Source organism: Sarcophilus harrisii, chromosome 2 (assembly GCF_902635505.1).
Source record: "Sarcophilus harrisii chromosome 2, mSarHar1.11, whole genome shotgun sequence".
Taxonomy (NCBI): Eukaryota; Metazoa; Chordata; class Mammalia; order Dasyuromorphia; family Dasyuridae; genus Sarcophilus; species Sarcophilus harrisii.
The window spans coordinates 40,926,280-40,948,645 of record NC_045427.1 but is presented as its reverse complement, the minus strand read 5'-3'; the positions used below and the strand labels follow the sequence as shown (position 1 = coordinate 40,948,645).

General features: G+C 33.6%; 1 protein-coding gene across 3 annotated transcripts in view; it reads left to right on the top strand.

The window, feature by feature from the left end:
- The window catches only part of AP1G1 (adaptor related protein complex 1 subunit gamma 1), a 63,119-nt gene that overhangs the window by 6,588 nt on the left and 34,165 nt on the right, over positions 1-22,366 (top strand). For all 3 annotated transcript variants that reach the window (XM_031950019.1, XM_031950018.1, XM_031950020.1), the window contains exons 2-3: positions 6,301-6,504; positions 18,569-18,693. In XM_031950019.1, the coding sequence (XP_031805879.1) occupies positions 6,304-6,504; positions 18,569-18,693 (326 nt within the window). In that variant the 5' untranslated portion in view covers positions 6,301-6,303. The remainder of the gene's footprint in view (positions 1-6,300; positions 6,505-18,568; positions 18,694-22,366) is intronic.

Below are 22,366 nucleotides of genomic sequence, written 5' to 3'. Positions count from 1 at the left end.
AAAATATGTCACTTAATAGATAACTGGTAGACCTTCAGTAATTTGAAGCCTTCCCCCCCCCCCCCCCTTTTGAGTTATGCTGTTAGAACCCTGTTGTTGGCAGGTAAGGTTCTAACTGAATTACAGTGAAGAGACATACATAGTCCCATTTTGCTCCTGATAACCTATTAGTAGATAATAGAGTTGATCTTATAGAAAAAATGTTCTTAGTTTCTGAAATTGTATCTTAGACTGCATTTTCCTGTTTTTGAATGTTTTTCACAAGACTTAACTGACAGCTAGTTATTTATTTAACACTGTTCAACTCTCTCCTGTGCACAGGGAATTATTGTAAGCATTGTAAGTGTAATATTCAAAAATTTAAAAAAAATTAAAAACATGTTAGTGATGAGGATCACAATGATTCTCTTTATACTTAGATGGTGATGGAGGTATATTGTAAAAATATTAATGAGCTGGTTGAGAGAATGACTTGCTCAGGGACATTTCTAGCGCATGCCAAAGCCTATTTAGTGTTCTTTAATGCGTGTCTTTTAAATCTTTCTTTGCTTGTATGTTAAATCAGTGTTGTCAAACTCAAATAAAAAAATTCCTGCTAGCAGCTAATTGACTTAAAAAACCACAAATTCACATTAACTATGTTGCATTGTTATTTCTACTTATTTTGCTAAACATTTCCAAATTACATTTTAATTAGATTCCAGTAGCATCCTTTTCCTTTTCTAATAAATTTAAGTTAAGAGAGTTAGGAACTATCCAGAGACTGCCCCTTTATTTAAGGTACTTAAACTCTTTGGTGATCCTTTTGTATCACATTGATCTGAACTAGATTTAGGAAGTTTCTTAATTAACTCCTAGTATCTTAAGTTTATCTTTAGTCTTTCTTTGTTTCTTAGTTAAATATTAGCTGACTGACTTTAGGTTCCTCAAAGATAGTAAGTTTCTATTCTCTTTACCCTGTATCCCTCACAAGTAATTAAAGATCAGATTTAAAAAAAAAAAAAGATTCCTATCAGATATTTTGTAAAACAAAATAAGGGAGAGAATTTAGAACTCAAAAAAAAACCAAAAAAAAACCCCAACAAATTTCTGTTATCTGTTTGATAACTTCCTCCTTGCCTTAGGACTGGATTCCTAAAATGGGAGGAGACAGACTTTTATATATTAAAAACAATAAAATATGGCCAGTTAATTAAAAGAAAACAATTAACCAGAATACAACATTGAGTAATCTGATTTCTAATTCAAGGAAAGTTTAGGAACTTTCTAAGTGAAGAGAGGAAGAACAAACAGGTGCAGTTCCCTGAAATCAGAAAGAAGTGTCTCACTCTCCCTAAATGGCTGATTACAATCAAAGGAACATTGAAACAATAATTGAATGATTAGTATGAAGCCAGTTTTTAGGTAAGATATATGCCTTGTACAGTTATTTTAAAATGTCTTGTATCAGATCTGGCCAAGTTTCTGGTCCATGTAAGCCAGATCCTTAGGGGTTTCTAAGCAGCAGGTAGACATGTTCCAGCTTTCTAGACACATGGAGCTAAGTTCACACAATGCAGCTAGGTTTTCTATAAATTCCCACAATTGAATAAAGTTTTCTCACAGGACAAAATTAGAGAGTTACAAAATGGAGTCATTGTGGTTCACTCAGTTTCCACAATTTGCTCCAATGTAAGGGACACATCTGGTGTAACTCGTTCAATTCACAGGTGAAGACACTAAAGGCTGCAAGGGCCAGGGACTTGGTTTGGTCACATAGAGGTTTGTAAGTGAGGGTGGCTAGGTTTGAGCAAAGCCAGAGTTCTTTCAATGTAAATACTATGCTGTCACCTCAAGTTGATATATTTGATTAGAATGAATTTTTTCCCTATTGCTGCCCTGATTGTCCACATATTTCTAACTAGACTACTGCCAATCTCCCAACAGATTCTCCCATTCCTTTTCCCTTCCTCAATTTAAATCTTGAGTTTGAATTCATACACACACAGTTATGTCACTTATTAGCTCAAACTCTTCATTAATGACTTATTGCTTAGTACAGTCATTCTTTTAACCTGGAGTCTGTGAACTTTTTTTTTTTTTTTAATATTAAGGCAATTGCATTTCAATGTAATTGGTTTCCTTTATAATCTTATGTATTTTAAATAGTTTTATTCATTTTAAAATGTGATTCTAAGAAGGGGTCCATAGATTTCATCAGGCTGCCAAAAAGAAGTCTAATAATGCAAAGAAAGTTAAGAACCCATAGCTCTGGTGAGTCATGTTCAAACTTTCTGGCCTGGATTTCATGGCTGTTCATAATCTGGCCCCTTTCATTCCAGTGTCCTCTCATGTTACTTTTCTGTGTATTTTTTTCTCTCTGTGCTGGAGAGGCAGCATGGAAAGACTACCGGACTTAGACCCGAGTTTGAATTCTGTTTCTGACACTAGCCCTCTGATCATGAGCAAGTCCCTTATTTATTAGCCTTTCTGTTTTCCTCATTTGTAAAATGGGGATAACTACACAGCCATAAGTATCTGAGTCAGGATTTGAATCGCCCACCTAGCTTCCTAGAGAGGGGTAGAAATTGCTGAGAAATAAATTATGCAAGGGAAAACTTACTAATTCATCCCTGAAAATAGAAAGAACATCCCTCCCCCAAAAACAAACAAACAAACAAACCAGGGCCTAATTAAAAGAGCTCACAGTTAGGGATACATAAAATATTTGATTATTAACATACTAAGGCACACTTGGAGCTTAAATAAATTTAATTATAATAAATTATTTACAAAAATAAAGCTGTACTAAAATACAGTTCATTATGTGATATCTTCCTTTTAATAAGAATGATGCTACCCAAACTTTATGGATTTAGAGACTTAGTGATATGCCACTCAAACTTCCAAAAAGCTACTTTACTGTATAAATAAATAAATAAAATAAATAACAATTTACTTGGAGAAACAAACGATTTAGAAATTCAAGGGAAATGGGATTCAAGGGAAATTCAAGGGACAAAGAAATAAAAGCGGCATTTGCATTATCAGATTTCAAAAAATTGAAAAAACCAGATAAGTGAGATCTAGACAATAAAAGATAGTTTCTTATTCAGCAAAACTCAAGAATATATAGCTGGGCCAAAAAACAAACGAAGCAGAAAATAGAGTTAGCCTAATATTAACTACTATATAAACTATATACCATATACTATATCAAATAGATACATTATCTAAATATAAAATGTCATTTAAAGAGGGGAAAGAATGGAGATATATTTGTAAGATCTATGATTACAAGGAGGACTATCAACCAAACAGTAGATTGGGATGCTTATAAAAGATAAAATTAATGATTTAGATCAGTGGTGTCAAATTTAAATGGAAGTGCATCCCTTCAGTTTCATATTAACTTAGACAACCACAAATTAAATGATGTTGTATTTTTATATATTTAGTTAAATGTTTCCCAGATACATTTTAATCAAATTCCAGTTGTTTAGTTTGCTACATGGAAGTATGATATCCCTGATTTAGAAGATGTAAAATTTTAAAGTTTCTTTATGAACAGGATTAGTGCAACTAGAATAAAACTGCCTACTTGGGGGAAAATTTTTTTGTATCAGATAAATCTGATATTGTTCATTCCGTTTTGTTGGCACTTCATTCAAGGGGCCAGATTATGAACAGCCATGAAATCCAGGCCAGAAAGTTTGAACATGACTCACTAGAGCTATGGGTTCTTAACTTTCTTTGCATTATTAGACTTCTTTTTGGCAGCTTGATGAAATCTATGGACCCCTTCTTAGAATCACATTTTAAAATGAATAAAACTATTTAAAATACATAAGATTATAAAGGAAATGAAGTGAAGGACCAGAGACCAGATCCTTGGTAATCTCTGGGAAAATCAATCACTTGTCAGTACGCTTACCACTTTACACCTTTTATTCTAAAAACTACAATCAAATTAAAACTACTGTTATCTTTGGAAAGGGTATGTCATTTCATTGCTTCATATATTACTATCTTTGTGACTTCTTACACTTCTTGTAAATTACTTCCCTATTTCTTTTATTTCCATTTCTTTTATTAGAATGGATAGAAAGAGAATTTCTTAAGGCTAGCTACTATCTTTTGTATGTGTATACTCTGCTTAATACTGTCCTTGGCACATAAGCATTTAATAAATATTTTTCATTCAGTTAGGAAACTTTATTATTGAAGCTCTATAAGGAATTAATGAAAATATGTAGGATGAAGAGCCATTCCCTAATAAATTAAAAGAATATGAACAGTTCTTGAAAAAAGAAGTGAAACTCTTGGCAATCATGTTGGAAAAAATGTTCCACATTGCTAATAATATATTTGTAAAGTGATTGGCATAATGTCTTGAACAAAGTAGGTGCTGTTTAAATGCTTATTTCTTTCCCTTTCCTTAATAGTAGTGCAAATTAAATCATTGATTTTTAGGCAATGCCTGTAAAATTGCCATGGATGTTAAAAGATGGGCATGTTAATGCGTGTTAAAAAGTGGCCATAGACTGAGAAAATAGACATGCTAATATATTCTTGGTGGAGCTATGCATTGATCTGGTCATTCTGAAAAATGATTTAGAACTGAGAAAAATCAAACCAGGAAGACCTGAAATACTTATTGTATGATCCTAGGCAAGTTATTAACCCTGTTTGCCTCACATCTGTCAAATGAGCTGGAGAAAGAGATGGCAAACCACTCCAGTATCTTTGTCAAGAAAATCCCAAATGGGGTCATAGCGAGTTGGACAGAACTGAAATGACTCAACAGCAATAATCCCCAAAGTGATGATATTATTCATCGTAGCACTTTCTGTAGTTGCAAAGTATCTAAAATAAAATTATGTGTGTTAATATTGTGAGATAATATTATACTGTTAAAAAATGACTTCATCATTCAAATTTAAATTTAATTCAGGAGTTCAGAGAAACATGGGAAAGTTGTATGAACATATAGAGTGAAATACACAGAACTGAGAACAGTACATAGAATGGCTGATAGTATTTTATATGTTGTTTCTTTTATTATCCCTTTGTAAGTTTATAGAATGTAGACCAGATAATTAATGATAAAGGGGCATCCAGAAGTCTAAGAAATGTATTTGGGCTACAAAGATGTTTTCTATCAAACATGCCCTTACTTTTATAATTTCTTTCTTTTTGCTACTCTATTTCCCCCTTGTCTACCCCCTCTTCCTATGGGGGGAAAAGGGGAGGAAAAGCAGAACCTTTGTAACAGAATTGCATAGCTCTGAAAAACAAATTCCCAACCCAGCTGTGTCTAAAAATGTATATTTATTCTGTGTCTTGAGTCCATCACTTCTCTGTCAGGAGAATGCATGCTTCATCTTCAAGACTCTGAAATTGTTGTTGGTCATTACATTGATTTGAATTTCCAAGATATTCTAGGTTGTTTTTCCTTTATAATATTGTATAAAATTGTTTTGATTATGCTTATGTCACTCTAAAAGTTCATTTAAGTCTTTTCCCAGGTTTCTTTGAAACCCTTTATTTTGTCATTTCTTACTATAATAAGAGTCCATCAAAATTGTATATCCTAATTTATTTAGTCATTCTCCAGTAGATGAGCACTTCTTTTGTTTCCATTTTTTTTGCTATAACAGAAAGAGTTGTTATAAGTATTTTTGTATACATGATCCCTTTTCCACTTTCTTTGATCTGTTTGTGGGTGGGTATAGATCTAATAGTGGTATCACGAATCAAAGAGTATACATATTTTAGTGACTTGGGCAGATTTTTTCTGTTTCCATTGTTATGTATTTATAGTTTCATAGTTTTTCAGAACAAAACAATGGTTGCTTCCTTAAGGTTAAATGTAAATCTTTGCTGAACTCATTTAATAGAATTTGAATTGTTTCCTGATTTAACTGATTTTAATAATATTCTTGCATACTGAAGGATGACAAAATATGAACATCGGCAGTAATTTTATAGAGGGTAACCCTAATGGTGTTCTGTACCTTATGCTCACAATTAGAAAATTATCTTCAACTTTTAAAGCTAGAAGGGATGGGATCAGACTTTATTTCATTGAGGTCAGGTCTTTCATTTTTCAATGGTAGTGACATGCCTAAGAGGTCAGGTAGTAAGTACAAGGTGGTGCATTATGTAATGGAGTTGGAATTTAAACTCGGGTGAATTCTTGCGCACAGTTAACCTTTTAATGTTCAGGCCTTATGATTTTGTAGTGGAAAATGCTTTGAATACTTTGGCTAGTTGAGAATTTTGTGTAATCATCTTCATTTATGTATTTTTATTCTCTAGAGGATGCCAGCCCCCATAAGGCTTCGGGAGCTGATCCGGACCATCCGGACAGCCCGAACCCAAGCAGAAGAACGAGAAATGATCCAGAAAGAATGTGCTGCCATCCGGTCGTCTTTTAGAGAAGAAGACAACACGTACCGCTGTCGGAATGTCGCAAAATTGCTCTACATGCACATGCTGGGCTACCCTGCACACTTTGGTCAGGTAGGCTCATCCAGGTCTACCTCCTTTGCTTATATATATTGTAAGCTCCTTGAGGGCAGGGATTATTTCACTTTTGTATTTGATCCTCAGCACTGAGTCTCGTGCTTGGTATGTAATAGGCACTTCATGCATGCTTGTTGGTAGATGATACTCTTCTGGCATCTTCAGCTTATTTTAACAAGGCACATTTGGTTTCCCTCATTTTATGTACATTGTGGGAATTAAGGGAAGCATGTAATAGTGTGAGCTATGTTCTTTTCCCCATGGGAATTTGTTCACATTTTAAGGAGATGGAATATGGTAGTGAAGGCAAGTTTAAAGGTTAATTAATGGGTCATAGTAATCTATTGGGGGGGGGGGGGGAATTCTAGTTTATTTCTTATTCTGTGGACACTGGAAAAGTCTCTTCTCCCCAGATCTGTAAAAAGATTTCAAGTCACAAAAGACTGAAATTACTCTTAACTAATGCTTATAACATATCAAGCCAAAGGTTCTTTTTGGTAAGGAGATATAGATTAAAAGTAGCTTATTGGAGCATTTATGTGGTAGTTCAAAACAAAATGTAAAGGTGTTCTTGTTTATACATAAATATAATATGAACATGTATATGCTTAATTTTTTTTTCTGTTATAGATGCTATGATGTTATATAATGCTTTTATGATAGTTAAATCAGACCTGGCATAACAGTTATTTTTTTATATTGTTGTGTTCAAAAGTACTCTCATACCTGGTTATGGACCACTTACTATAAATTTACTTAAATTAGAAATAGGCTACCTTTGGTAGTTGTTGGTGTTACTACATTTAGAGCTTGACCTGAATCTCAGGTCAAACATCTCTTTTCTTGGCCATATTATATCTTGATTTAAGTACTCATGAATTGGTTTATATTTGTACCTACATGATCATAAATCTTGCTGATGCTTTCTTTTTTAACACAAGCTCTTCAAAAAAAAAAATTTTTTTTTAATGGCAGTTGTAAGTGGATAAGAGAGAAAGCCTATGCTCCATTGAAGTGGATTACTTTGAGGATCTGAAGCACAGTAATATGACTAGCATATCCTAAGTCTATGAGTGTCTTATAATTTTGTATTTTACTTTACTTTTGGTATTGTACTAGAGAGATTTCATATAGTCTTCTTAATGTAAAAAGTAAATATATTGTATTTTATAGCTGGACATTTGGGAAAGCTGTGATAAGGAGTAAAAATGGGTAGTGTCAAGATACAGAATTTTTTGAGGGGGAGGATAATGGATAGAAAATGCTTTGAATTTGATTTCTCTTTTGACAACAGGAGTGCTGACTGAAGGAATTATGGTAAGTATTTGGGGGATAGGATAAAGATTCTTGGTTGCTCTAGGGGAAGAAATGTAGTGGATTCTTAATTTTTTTTGCCAAGAACCCACCTCATTCCAGCTTTAACATAATAATTAATTATTGACTTTCTAATTTGGTAAGCCAGTAACTTTTGATTAAGAAAAAGGATTTTGTCTAAAGAAAAATAAAGTTAATATTATTAACTTCCACATTCCTTTCCTTCCCCAAGTCCAACACCACCTATCCCTCCTTTCCACTTCTAGGTTGGTACTACATATGCCTAATATATTTGTCATTAACCACTTGATAAAGATTTGAGATTATGACAAAATATTGCCTCTGACCTTCAACAGATGACCTAATCTTTCTGAATCTCAGTCTTCTGATCTGTAGAATAGGGATAATTGCTATAGTGTCTCTCTGCCTAACAGGGTTAGGTCTCAAAATAGGTAGTTGTATAAAATAGACTTTAAAAAGTAGACTTTGGAAAAAAAAAAAACTCCATCACCAATTTTGCTTCCTTTTTCTTTTCCTTGTCTTCTCCTGTTCTTCCTCTTCTTTTTGCTCTAAGATTTGAATGAGAATTCACCACAGTACCAAGTACATTTTATCAAATATATCTTGAGTAATTGGATCTTAAAACTTTACTTTTATTTTCAGGAAACAAAACAAAGGCAAGTTTGTCATTTTGATTCATTGAATTTTAAAAGTTTTTCTGATTATAGTGTTAAGTCGTAGTAATAATTGAGATTTTAACTTGTATATTCTTAAGAAAAAACATTTAAACTTCATTATAGTAGAATTGTTTGATAAAATTTTTTTTTTGTTTTTTTTTTTTTGAGCCTTACATCAAATTTCTGTATATGTAGAGTAGGAAAAGAGATTTGTACATGGAACTATGGATTTTCATTACTTATTGCTTGATAAGTATAGAATACGTCCAACATATTGTTTTCAAAGGTATCTGAACCTTCTTTTCTGTTCTCTGTACTTTCTTCACAATGTTGTAATCTTGGTATAAATTGTTCTTCTGGTTTTGCTCACTTCAGTCTATTTCAGTTTATACAGGCCTTCCTACAGTTTTTTTTTTTTTTTAATCTCTTTCATCATTTCTTATGGTTCAATAATATTCTGTTTTATACAATTAATTTTCTCAGCCATTCCCTAATTGAATGTCATTCCCTTAGTTTCTGGTTTTGTGTGTGTGTGTGTGTGTGTGTGTGTGTGTGTGTGTGTGTATATATATCCCCCCAAAAAAGTGTTGCTATGAATATTTTTATTTATTTGGATCCATTCTCTTTTCTTTTAATTTTGTGGTATTCGCTTTGTGGTGCTATTGCTGAGTGCAAAGTTAGCTTAGTGATCTGTTTGGTTTTTAGTAGGTTAATGATCTTTTGAGCTTAGGTTGAAATTGCTTTCCAGAATGGTTGTACCAATTCATAGCTCTCAACAATTCATTAGTGTGTCCTCCCACACGCTGCAACAGTTGTCATTTTCCTTTTTTGTCATGTTTGTCAATCTGTTGTGTGCCTGGTGAAACCTTGGATGTTTTAATCTCCATTTCTATTGTTAGTAGTAGTAATTTGAAGCATTTTTCATATGATTGTTGATGGTAGCTTGCTTCTCTTCTGATTATATTCTTTGACCATTTATTTAATGGTATGTAGAATTTGAAAAGGAGTCAGAAGGTGGACATTTGGAAGTGGGGAGATAGAAATAGAAGAGAAGAAAATTTTGAGTAGAAATGAATTGCTTTGTGAGTTACTTGTTCATGTTAACAGTAGAAGCTAATTTTATGGAAAGTGTGATCCTCAAATAGGAAATTTTGATAGCTATTTATGGGCTAAGTAGAAGTAAATTCCTGGTTTATTGCAAAAGTGGTTAACTTTTAGATAAAAAATAAATAGTGCTGAGTACAATGGAAGAATCAGTAACTGATTTTTTTGATATAAAGACTTAAGAATTTTTTAATTTTAAGATTTAAAAAGTGTTAGGCTTGTAGTTTTACTCCTTAAGTCTTTCCCCTAAAATCTTTTGAGCTCGAATTCAGGTAACAATAACAATTAATATTTATAATGTCTTTTTTTCATATGTTATATTAAGTAGCATCTCTCTTAATTAGATACAATACCTAATGAAGTTTATTTAATTGTTAAAGTGTTCAAGAAATACCAGTTGGAAAGTGTTAAATATATTAGATTGATTTAGATCCTTCACTACATGCAACATGGTTCTGGGAAAGATATACCTTGTCCAATAGGAGAGGCTTAAGTAAAAGGGCTAGGTAAAATAAAGACAGGAAACAGATCTCCAGCCTGGCATAGAGATAGGATATTGTAGAAATAACAGACTTCAGTTATTCATATATCTGTTGGAGTGCTTTCCCTTTCCTTTCGCTCAAAACAAAATAGCTAGTAACATTTCAACTAGCCTGAATGGAAAGGGGAAGATACCTCTATCTTTATCTCTGTCTATCTCTATATATGTATTAAATTACATCTCTTCCCTCCTCTCCCCTCTCACACACATGAATGAGAAAGAGAGGAAAAAAATATATCTGATTTTTCCTGTTCAGAAGAGCTAGTTACTAGGGGACAGTGATGACAGTCTGGGGTAAAGAGGAGAAAGTAACTCTCTTTGATATATCCTAGACTTTTGGAGGAAAAGATTTTATAGATTCAGAGTTAAATTTTATGTTTTCTAACTATTTTACATGAGGTCTGCAGAAAGCAATAGTAGAATCACATGGGCTAAAGTTCTTCAGGAAAAGCCATATCTTAGGGGAATGAAAAGTTCCCAGAAAATGTTCTCCTGAAGTCCTAATGAAAAACCACTTTAATCAATATGAAGTGATTTTTAAAAAAAAATATAAAGCATGTATAGTTTTCAATATTCATCCTTGTAAAACCTTATTCCAAATTTCCTCCTCCTTCCCCCCACTTCCCTCCCCCAGACAGCAAGTGATCCATTATATGCTAAACATGTACAATTCTTCCATACATATTTCCACAATCATGTTGCCCAAAAAAATTAGATCAGAATGGAAAAAATGAGAAAAAATTCAAGTAAACAACAACCAAAAAAGTGAAAATACTGGGTTGTGATCCATATTCAGTTCCCACAATCCTGTCTGGGTGTAGATGGCTCTTTTCATCAATGAATAGCTGGAACTGTCCTGAATCATCTCATTGTTGAAAAGAATCATGTCTATCAGAATTGATCACTGTACAATCTTGTTGGTGCTGTATACAATGATGTCCTGGTTCTGCTCACACGGAATACAATGATTATTGATTAATACGATCAGTATTTATGCTCAGGGAACTCAAAGACATATACAGAGATGAAGACAAGACCAGGCATAGCCCAATAAGAAGAGTGTTAGGAATTTCAAAGCTCAGATGAAGTTGAGGCCAGCAAGAAAAACTGAGAATAGTAAAGGTGGGTTTTTTTCCCCCCTGCTTTTTCTTTTTGCCATGTTGGAAAAAAGAACAAATCCAAAGAGAGGATGGGACTTTTATACAGCATGGATGAGGTGGTGATAACAGGACTCTAAGAAGGCAGAATTACGCTATTCCTTATTATGCTTCTGTTTTTTTGTTTGTCAAGTAGAATGATCTTTGGAATAGAATAAAGAATAGAATAAAGGGCTTTAGAAAGTATATAAATAAGGTAATTAGTTATGTGGTAAGAGGACCCTTGAAAGCACCAGGCCCAGATGAACTATATCCTTGGGTACTGCAAGAACTGATAAATGTAATTGCTAATGCTATTCATGGTTTGTGAAAGATCTGAAAGAGAATAGGCAGAGTACCACAGGCTTAAAAGAATTAAGTGTCCTGTTCTCCCACTGAAGGGGGGAGTCTGCAAATTAGCATAGTGACTCCTGGCAAAGTCCAAGAAAGTATTATTTTTAAAAAATAATTTGTTAATATATTTTGTTTTTATATCATCTGTTTCCCAATATGCCTCACCCCACATTTCACTCCCAGAGAACAGTCTCTTATAAAAAAGTAACCTTTTGTTAGAAAAAATAGGTAGTTGGTGGGAAAGTTCAATAAACTAACCAACTTGTTTAAAAAAAAAAAAGTCTGATAATACATTCAGTGTTCTATATACTCATAGACCTCACTTCTGTAAAAAAAAAGTTGGGGGAGATGGCCCTAGATTGTATTGTTAAAGGATAGATTAGTGAATATTGGGAAAAGGAAGATTCAACATGACTTCATCAAAAGCAGGTCATACAAAAATTAACTTGGTTGCCCTTTTTTTGATGGGGTTGCTGGGCTCGTAGATGATATTAATACTGTAGATATAGTTTAGATTTCAGAAAGGCATTTATCTGAAGGTCTTCTGTTCTTTTGAAGTAGGTGAAGAAATATGAGCTATAGCATTATGCAATTTTATGGATTCAGTTGGGTGAATGGCTAGACTCATACAGTATTTATTAATGGTTTGACATCATCTTTGTTGAAGAGTGCTTGTGGCCTTTTCAAGGGATCTGTGATCAGCATCTAGGTGGGATCAGCACTGGGGCTGGGGCTGGGGCTGGGGCTGAATGGTGAACTTTGAATCAAGAAGTGGGGGAAGGAAATAAGCATTTATATATTGTCTGCTCTGGGCCAGGCACTGAGCTAAGCATTTTATAGGAACTCTTATTATCCTCATTTTACAAGTGAGAAAACTGAAGCAAACAGTAATCTATGATTTTCCTGGGTTCACACAGCTAGTAAATATCTGAGAGTAGAGGTCAGATTTGAACTCAGTTCTTCCTTGTCTTTAAACCCGGCTCACTATTCACTATGCTGCTGACTTACCTTAGAATACCCCAGTTTAATTCCAGCCTCAGACTGGATGACCTGGGTTGGCTGTTTAACCTGTATTTGCCTCAGTTTTTCCCTCTATAAAAATGTGGAAAATAGCACTTTTAGGGTGGTTGTGAGGATTGAATGAGATAACATTTATAAAGTTTTTTAAACCTTAAAGTACTGAATAGCATGTAGAGTCTATTATTATTAATTTTTATCAGTGATTTAGATAAAGGCACAAGTTTGTATTTTCATATGCAGTAAATAACAAAAGCAAGGTATGAAAAAACTTGCCAATTTAGAATATTCGGCTGAAGTCTAATAGGATAATGTTTTAATAGAGGTAAATGTTAAGTCTTATTTTTGGATTCATAAAGATCAATTTTATGTTTATAAGGAGGGGAAGCTGTGGCTATTCATTGGTTTATATGAGGCTTGCAGTGGATTACAGTGACATAATGAAGTGCTAGTATGATAAGTTGGCTATGGAAGGTTTAGTGTATTGAGAAATATGTCTTCTGCCATCTGAGGGAGGTGAGAGCCCTTGTCATATTTCAGAGGCAATCTGTCAAAAAAGTTTTATACTCAGTTCCGAGGACCTCCTTTTTGGAATAAAATTGATAAACACAAATAGGATGGGGACAGCCATATGAGATTGAGCTGAAGGAGCTGGGGATGTTCTCTCAGGAGAAAAGAGGATTTTATAGGCCAAGAGCAAGGATATGAGAATTGCTTTTAAGTATTTGAAGGATGAGACTTGTTCTGCTTATATCTAGTGGGTAAAAATTGCAAAGAGCAAATATAGACTTGATGTAAGGAAAGACTCTATGAATTGAACAGGCTGCTGTCCTGGCTGGGTAGAAGGTACATTCATCTTCAGCCGAGTTAGGCAAGGGCTGGATGAGCACTTGTCAGGGGTATTAAGAGTGTTGTGCAGGTACCCAGCTAGAGTAGGCAATCTTTTGAACCCCCTTTGAAAGCTGAGATTAGCCAATTGTGCTGAAAATTGAAAACAAATATAGTAAATCAAAGATACACTCTAGGTTAGACAGCATTTTGAGCAATTATAGCAGTCTTAATTTTCCCTAATCTTCTATTTGGATTAATCATAGGCCTTATCTCTGGTTTACATTTATTTAAGTATCAGTTTGATATTCTCATAATATAGTTCAGTGTCCTCACTTTTTGGAATTTCTTTTGAACTTTGATCATTTATATCATAACTGTTTTTATATGCCTCATCTCTGGAGGAAACAAGATTGGTGTGTCCCACTTGCAAAATCTAATTTAGCACCTCCTGCCCCAAGGTATTTGGGTGACAGTGGAATTCCTATTCCTGGATTGGGAGTCAGGAGACATCATTGCCACTGACTAGTAAGTGGACTATTGGGAAAGTTAGTCACCTTTTGGGTTTTTGATTCCTCAACTATAAATAAAACAAAAAAAGAAGTTGGTCTAAGATAATGATTTTTTTACCTTGTTTGTGTCCTGGACCCCTCTGATGGTCAGGCTTATGAAGCCTTTGGACTCCTGCTGAGAATGTTTTTAAATTTGTTGTGAATTTGTAGGGATACAAAGGGAACCAATCAATTATATTCAAACATAGTTATCAAATCTTAAGAGAATAAGTTAAGACATCCCTCTCACCATCATCTTCCTCTCCAGACCAGAAGATCTTGTCCTGTCTAGTTTAAAATTAATATCATTTCTGCTTTCTATTAAAATGCTCAGTAAGCCATAATAGGTAGCTCCAACTTAATTAAGCCTTTTGTTCATTGAAATTAAATAGTTTAGTCATATTCCTCTACCTATTATCTATTGATAGGATCTTTCTAAAACACTTGTATTTTGCCATATCTTTTAGATATGTACTTCCTGTTTTCTTAATAGACATTATTAGTCTTCATCCCATTAGATCGTTGGAAATTTCTTCCATGTTCAGCCCTCATTTTATTTCATTTTATCATATTTTTTTATCCATAATCAATTTATATTTATATTTAAGAGACTCAATGACAAATCAAATAATCTACATTTGGAAGCTTACATCCTTTTTTAATGGATTTTTATTTTTCAAAATACATACAAAGATAGTTTTAAACATTTACCCTTGCAAAACTTTATGTTCCAAATTTTTCTCTCTCCCCCTTCCTTCCCTTGACAGTAAGTAATCCAATTTAGGTTAAACGTGAATTCTTCCAAATATTTCCACATTTATCATGCTACACAAGAAAAATCAGATCAAAAGGGGGAAAAATGAGAAAAGGAAAAACATGCAAATTAACACCAAAGGTGAAAATACTATTAAGCCCTCATTTTTTAAAAAATTAATTTTTATAATGATGTTTTTATAATTACCTACATTTCCTAGAGGTCCCTCCTTCATTTCCTTCCCAAAGAGCCAGGATAGCAAAGAGGAAGAAAACAATTCAATAAAACTCACCAACATATTGAAAAAGGTTAAACAGAATGTTTCAAATCCGTGGATCTCTGCAAGGATAGAGGCTGGGAAGAAAGTGCCTTCTCTTATCTCTTTGGAGCCAATTCTTGGTCATTTTAATTTTTCAGTGTTCAGTTCCTATATTTTCTTTCCATTTATATTGTAGTCATGTATCTTGTTTTGTTTACATCAATTCATGTTTTCCTATGCTACTTTATATTTATCATATTCCTCTTATAACATTATAATAATCTACTACATAGCTTAGATATTTATTAAGAGCTATGTGCCAATCTCTGTGATAAGGGCTGAGGATGTAAACACAAGCAAACAATGTAGCTCTTGCTCTCAGGGAGCTTATATTTTAATAGACGAGAAAAATGGAGGTTTAGAAATGGCTTGGTGGTGCTCTGGAGGCATGATAAACCAAAACTTGCCTATGAGCCCTAGTTCTAGAGATGGAATTCAATTTTCTGGGAGGGAAGAGGTGGTGAGATGATACCTCAAGTTGAGATCACATTGCAGCAGTTTGGGGTTGGGCAAGATAAGGCCAAAATTTATATTCATATACCATACTTTATTTGATGTAGCTCCAACTAAATTTCATTATGATTTTTCTTCTTAAGAATGAATATTTTAAAAAGTTTAAGTTTATTTAAAATAAGAGTTGTGGGAGAGCTATTTTCCCCACAATGGGAAATTTCAGCTTTAGCTTGACTTCAAGTGCCAGCTGGAAGTGTGGGGAAGGACTCTCTTAATTTGGAGCTTAAGGTCCTTGGGAAATTAAGAAAAACTTTCTTGTCATTGTCATAAGTGTCATTGGTTTAGCTCCCTTTGTTAATAGATCTGTTTACTATTGAGATCTGTTTACTATTGAGACAGAATAAATGAATCTTTTAGTATATCCTGGAAATATTTTTCATTCATAACTACTTCAGTTCATGAAATATAGAAATAATTATTTCTATTCCAATTCTTCTAGTTTCTGTTTATTAACAAATTGAGGCTGTTAAAAGAAAGAAGCATTAATACCTTTTAAGTCTTTGAGGAAAATTGAAAATCAATTATGTTAGGCTTGGCAGTAATAAAGCATTTCTTTAAAAAAAATTATGCAAGAAATAATCCTGTTTGTGTGTAAATATGCATAGGAAGAAGTATGTATGACCTCATCTGGTACCTCATGTCATGAAGGTCACTTTGGGTTTTTGAAGTATCTGTTAAATTTGGTGAGAAGAGAGAGGGAGAGGGAGAGGGAGGGAATGGGGGGAGGACAGGGAGAGGAGAGAGAAAGAGACACAAAGGTGAGGGTGAGGGTGTGTGTGTGTGTGTGTGTGTGTGTGTGTGTGTGTGTGTGTGTCTTCGTGTCTTCTTTGTATTTGTCTCTGTGTAAATCTGATTATGTGTGTGTCTAGAATAGAGGTTGGCCGAGGTGGGGAGAGGTAAAGAAAACAGGAAAGGAGGTGATACAGTTAGGTAATGCACCTAGGATAGAGTGCTGCGCCTGGAGTCAGGAAAGCTCATCTTTCTGAGTTCAAATCCTGCCTCAGACACTTATTAGTTGTATGATTCTGGGCAATTCATTTCACCCTGTTTACCTCAGTTTCCTCATCTGTAAAATGAGCTGAAAAAGGAAATGAAAAACTATTACATTATCTTTGCCAAGAAAACCTCAAAAGTGGGGTTATAGAGTTGAACTCTATATTGTTTGAAAGAGTAAACATCATCAACCGCAGAAAAATCTGAAAAAAGTTAGGCCCATTGAAATTGTTAAACTAGTTTTTTGAGACCTTAGAGTAATCTGTTGCAGTTCTCACACCAATTTTTATCAAGATTATTATTTATATCACAAAGGTAATTGCAATGACTTTTTTTTTTTTTTTTTTTTTTTTTTACACAAAACTAAAAGGTAAATGGCTTTAAAAAGGAAAGTATATACATTTGGCTTTGAAAACCTATCCTGAAGGATGACAAATTGGGTATAACTTTCTTTAAAAGTGCAACTCAAGTAAACATTAGAAAAAATAAATATCTATGAACATATAATAATGGACTTTAAAAAAAAAAAAACAGCTGCAGTGAATAAAAGAAAAATAAATATTTTCAGGGATTTATTTGGACAGGATTTTAGCCATGTTCTAGTTTAACCATATCATTTTATAGATATCCTTTTATAGATATTCAGAGGTTTGAAAGGGTAACCTTGTCTTAGATTACACAGATAATAGCATAACTAGTAGCAGAAGCCATGTTTTTTTTTTTTTTCTCCCTGAGGGTTTCATGTGCTAAGTGGAGGATGTTGGAGTGAATTAAAAATCTTGGTTTAATTTGGTGTATTTTATATTGTAATCCTTGTGTGTATGTCTGTATTCTAATGAATTCATTTCTTGACTTTAGAGGATTTTCCTTTAATTTATGTTTGTTCCATACTCTGCCTTAAACATATTTAGTAAAATGTTTACCAGGCCTCTGTATGAATTGAAAGACTGTACAGTTTTCATTAATATTTTATTAATTTCATTAATATTTAGCACCTGATTCTTAACATTGTTGCTGTCTTGCACCATACTTAGGTCATCAGCACCATTTTAGTAAATATTTTTTGCCTCTTCTATGTTTGGAACTTTTTTGGAGAGATTTGATAGTGGGGATCATCAGCTGATATCTATTCTCACTCTGTATCTATCTGTTTATATATGCATCTCAATGAATATCTGTAAATATACATCTATATCTAAGCTGATTTATTAAGTGTGAATTGCTATTTAAGAGTTCAAAAAACATTTTTTCTCCATTCAACTTGGAAGGAAAAGAGTCTCTAGAAATTTTTTTTGATCTGCTAATAATTTTTAATCATTGATTGAATCTTGAACTGGCTCTTTGGCAGCCAAATTAAGCCTTTGTACCGTTTCAAAGAATATTGTTTTTAAATGCCAAAATAAAATAACGGAACTATAAAGAACTAATTTTGTTGAATCACAATGATCAAAATAATTTTAAAACAAGTTGACAGCTCTTAGGTTAAAGACTGTAGGAGGAAGCAGCAGAACTTGATACACATATATTTCTGGCATGTAATTGTTCTGTTTCTGTTTCACACAGCATTTATTATACCTTTTACTTGTCAACTTGGTTATCCTGTCATTCTCTCCCCTCCCCCATTCCCCCTTTGTCCCATCTGTTTATGGTTTATTTATGTTAGAATGATTGTTAGATATGAATGATATGTTAGAACATTACTAGTTTTGAAAGTAAGGATTCCAGGGACTAAATAATAGCAAAAATCTCTTTTCACTCTAAAACTCTAAAATGCTGTGTCTCTTATCACATTACCTAAGATCTGAAATCTTTGTTTTTTTAATTGGGAAATATAAATGTTAATAACCACACCTGTATACATATTTATCTTAGTGAAATAAGATTTTGCACAAAATAATGACATCTTTTGGAACTGGTGTTTCTGTGATAGTTATTTCCTGGTTTCATATTTATTTTACAGTTGGAGTGCCTCAAGCTTATTGCTTCTCAAAAATTCACAGACAAAAGAATTGGCTACCTAGGGGCCATGCTGCTGCTAGATGAGAGACAGGACGTACATCTTCTAATGACCAATTGCATCAAGAAGTGAGTCAGTTTTTTTATTTCCTCTTCTGTCATAGTACATGGTAATTAAGATTATATGCCTAGAATCATAGATTGAAAGCTACAGGAGACCCAGATGGTCATCAGGTCCGGCCTCCTGATGTTAAAGGAGAGGGCCAGAAGCCCAGAGAGACTTAAGCAACAGGTTCAGGTTACACAGGTAGTGGGTGAGTAATCAAACCAGGAGTCAGACCTGTGTCCTCAGACTCCAAACTCATTAGTCTGCCCATGATTTGGAGCACTCATATAATTGTGTTCAGAGTGGCTAAGTTACATTTGAATTATATTTGATTTTAAATGCCCCCCATTTATCTAAACTGTCCCTGGAGAAGTTTGAATCATTGACATTTTTAGAACATAGCTTGTTGTTAATTCAATTTTATTTTCAGCTCTGGATGTATCTTTTTTCCCCTCATCATTGAGAAAGCAAGAAAAACAAAAGCTATTATAAACAGTGTCACATTAGTCATGTCCAAAACCAAACTCTTCAATCTGCACTGAGTCCTTCAGCTCTCTATCTGAAGGTGGTTAGCATCTGTTGTCATGAGTACTGGAATTATGATTGTTTTTTGTGTTGATCAGAGTTTCTAAGTCTTTGAGAGGTTTATCTTGATCATATTATTGTAACTATAAATTCTTACTCTGTGTATTTCACTTTGTATCAGTTACACAAGTCTTTTTTAGTTTACTCTGAACCATTCCTTTTATCAATAAACATCTTTTTATACAGCTTAAGATCTGGAGCACCTTCAGACTGAAATCAGGGAAATAAAATTTTGTGGACTTTTTTGCCTCTGTAGAAAGAGAGAAACAATCAGCAAAAGCCAGGCATCATTCTTTGATTTGCACTTAACTCTCCCATAATAGGAATAAATGTATGATAGTAATTCCTTACTTAATGGCTAATAGAGGTAGCAATTAAGTCCAATACTTTTAAGAGATTATAAAAGGAGAGAAAATTTTATCTTGTTAAACATTGGTCCTTCCGAGATTTCAGTTGTATGAAATGCAATTTAATGATGAAATCTTTAGTCTACTTTCTTATTGGAATTTTTGTTTTTCATTAAAATATTATTGTATGTGACTGAAATTACCCTTGTAGAGGTAAATTTGATGTAAAGACACTAAAATTTTCCTGCCATAACTAATGTTGCATTTGTTTAAGGTTTTTTTCTATAGTTGAAGTCAAGAAGACCCAAGTTCATATTTAGCTTTGTGATCTCTTGTTTGCCTTGAGTTCCTCTACTATAAACTGGGAGTGATAATATTAGCTACCTTGCAAGGTTTTGTGAGGACGAAGAAGACAATATTTGCAAAAAAGCACTTAGCACAGTGCCTTGTACATAGTAAAATGTTCATTCCCTTTATCCCTTCCTTCTTTTCTTGCCTTGAAACTTTGAGGTGGAACTGGGATTAGTTTGTATTTATAAAGTGTCTTCTAATTTTTTAGGGAGAGTTTGTGAACTGGGTCTTCAAGAATTTCTCACTTGACTAGCCCTTGAAAATATTTTGATAATAAAAATAATAGGGTAAGCTATTCAGCTGGTTCAACTTGTCCTTCTCTGGAATTAGGTCCCTAAGGGTGTGTCTTAACTTTGTGCTTTATTTGTGTCCTATAGCTACCCTTACTTCAACCACGTGCCTGATAATGTGATTGTTCCCTAGAGCAGCTACTTCATACAGCTGAGTTTAAACTAGACCCAAGTACAAATTCTTAGACTGATAAATTCAGAAGAATGAAGCATGTAGCCAGAGGGCAAATCTTTGCTCTTTTTATGTGACTCTGACATTCTGTTCAGGATTGGGAAAGCCTGAATCTCTTCTTTATTGAGGAAATAACATTAATCCATATAATTTGGAAATGACCTCAGTCATGTGACAATCCTAACTCCTTAAAAATTTCTTGAATTATTTAGATGCTTTGAAACTGCTAAATACTATGATCTGTAAGCAGTTTTCATCTATACTAATAACTAAGAAAACAGTCAGTTGTTAGAGTTAGAGAAGTATGCTCGGATTTTTTTTTTTTTTTGACATGAATTGATACTTTGTTTTCATTAATGAAAAGTCTGTTTGGTGTACATTACTTAAGAATTCTAGTTGTGCAAAGGTATTGTCTTTTTCTTTAAAAATGATTTTTACATAAAAATGTTTACATATGTGTACACATACCCACAACTAAAACAAGTCAATTAAAATTATGTTTAGAAAACAGGCAGCCCATATTGTGTGTGTGTGTCAGTCAGGGGAAGAGGTATTAAAGCTATAAGGAGTCCCTAAATTTCACTTTGTTAAAGAATTTCAGTAAATTGCTAATAAGCAGCAGTAGACTTCATTAATTTGAATTTTACTTCCTTTCAACCTTCTGAGAGAAGGATGATGAGAGGTAATATGGACTAGTGGATAGGCAAGGGTCTTCAAACTTTTTAAATAGGGGGCTAGTTCATTGTCCCTCAGACTGTTGAAGGGCCGGACTATAGTAAAAACAAAAACTTTGTTTTGTGGGCCTTTAAATAAAGAAACTTCATAGCCCTGGGTGAGGGGGATAAACGTTCTCAGCTGCTGCATCTGGCCGGCAGGCTGTAGTTTGAGGATCCCTGGGATAGAGTGTTAGACTTGGAATCAGAAGACCCATGATAAAGCTTTGGACATTTAGGATGATTTTTTGATCATGTGATCTTCATAGACCCTCACTTTGCTCATATATAAAATGGGAATTAACACTTTTTATATACCTGCCTGCTAAGAGACTTGTCATGAAAGAGTTGCTTTGAAAACTTATTTGGGCTATTTAAATTTTACATGGTAATGGTTTTAATTACATATAATGAAGTAATTAAAGAGTGAGAAGAGAAATGTGGTTGGAGAAGAAAAATTATTCTGAGTATGGCTATCTACCTGAATAACAAAGAGGTAGACCTAAATATGTTTAATTCTATAGGTTTATGTTTTTTATATGCTAATTTAAGGAGAATTAGATACAGTGCAAGGCCTTTGAAAATCTTATCTTTATGTAGTACCAGGTCTCTGGGATCTGAAGAGAAAGAGGAATATATAACTTAGTTGATGTTACTAGTTTCTAATTGGTCTATTTTATGTTAGTAAAACTGCTGTGGGAAAAGAGAACATTTTGTGGAAATCAAATGAAAATGTAGAGTTCCTTAATTTAATAGAAAATTTATATGTTGACTCTTTACAAGAGCAGCAAAGATCTTACGATTATAATTCCATTATAAAGCCTCTTTGATTTTGAATATTAGGCATGCAGTGCCTGAGTTAAAGGTATTATTTGACTTCCCTAATGGAAGCCTTCAGCCTTGTTTTATGGGTTGGAGAGGTGATACCACTTGATGTATTATGAAATTATGTTCTTTCAGAAGATAAGATTTTGTGGTACGTTTCTTTAACTATTTCTGAACTTGAAACAAGAAGTAAGTGTTTGAATCCTGACTCTGCATTTCAATAGCTGTGTGACTTTGGATCAGTCATTTCCTTTCTCTGAGCCTTAGTTTCTTCATCTGTAAAATAACCGGATTCCTAATGTTGATTTCAGCTCTAAATCTCAATCATCTGGCTTGAAATCACTGGAGTGAGCCTGAATTCGTTAGTAGAGATAAGATGTTCCCTTTGAGTCCTTTTTGTTAGTAACATTGGA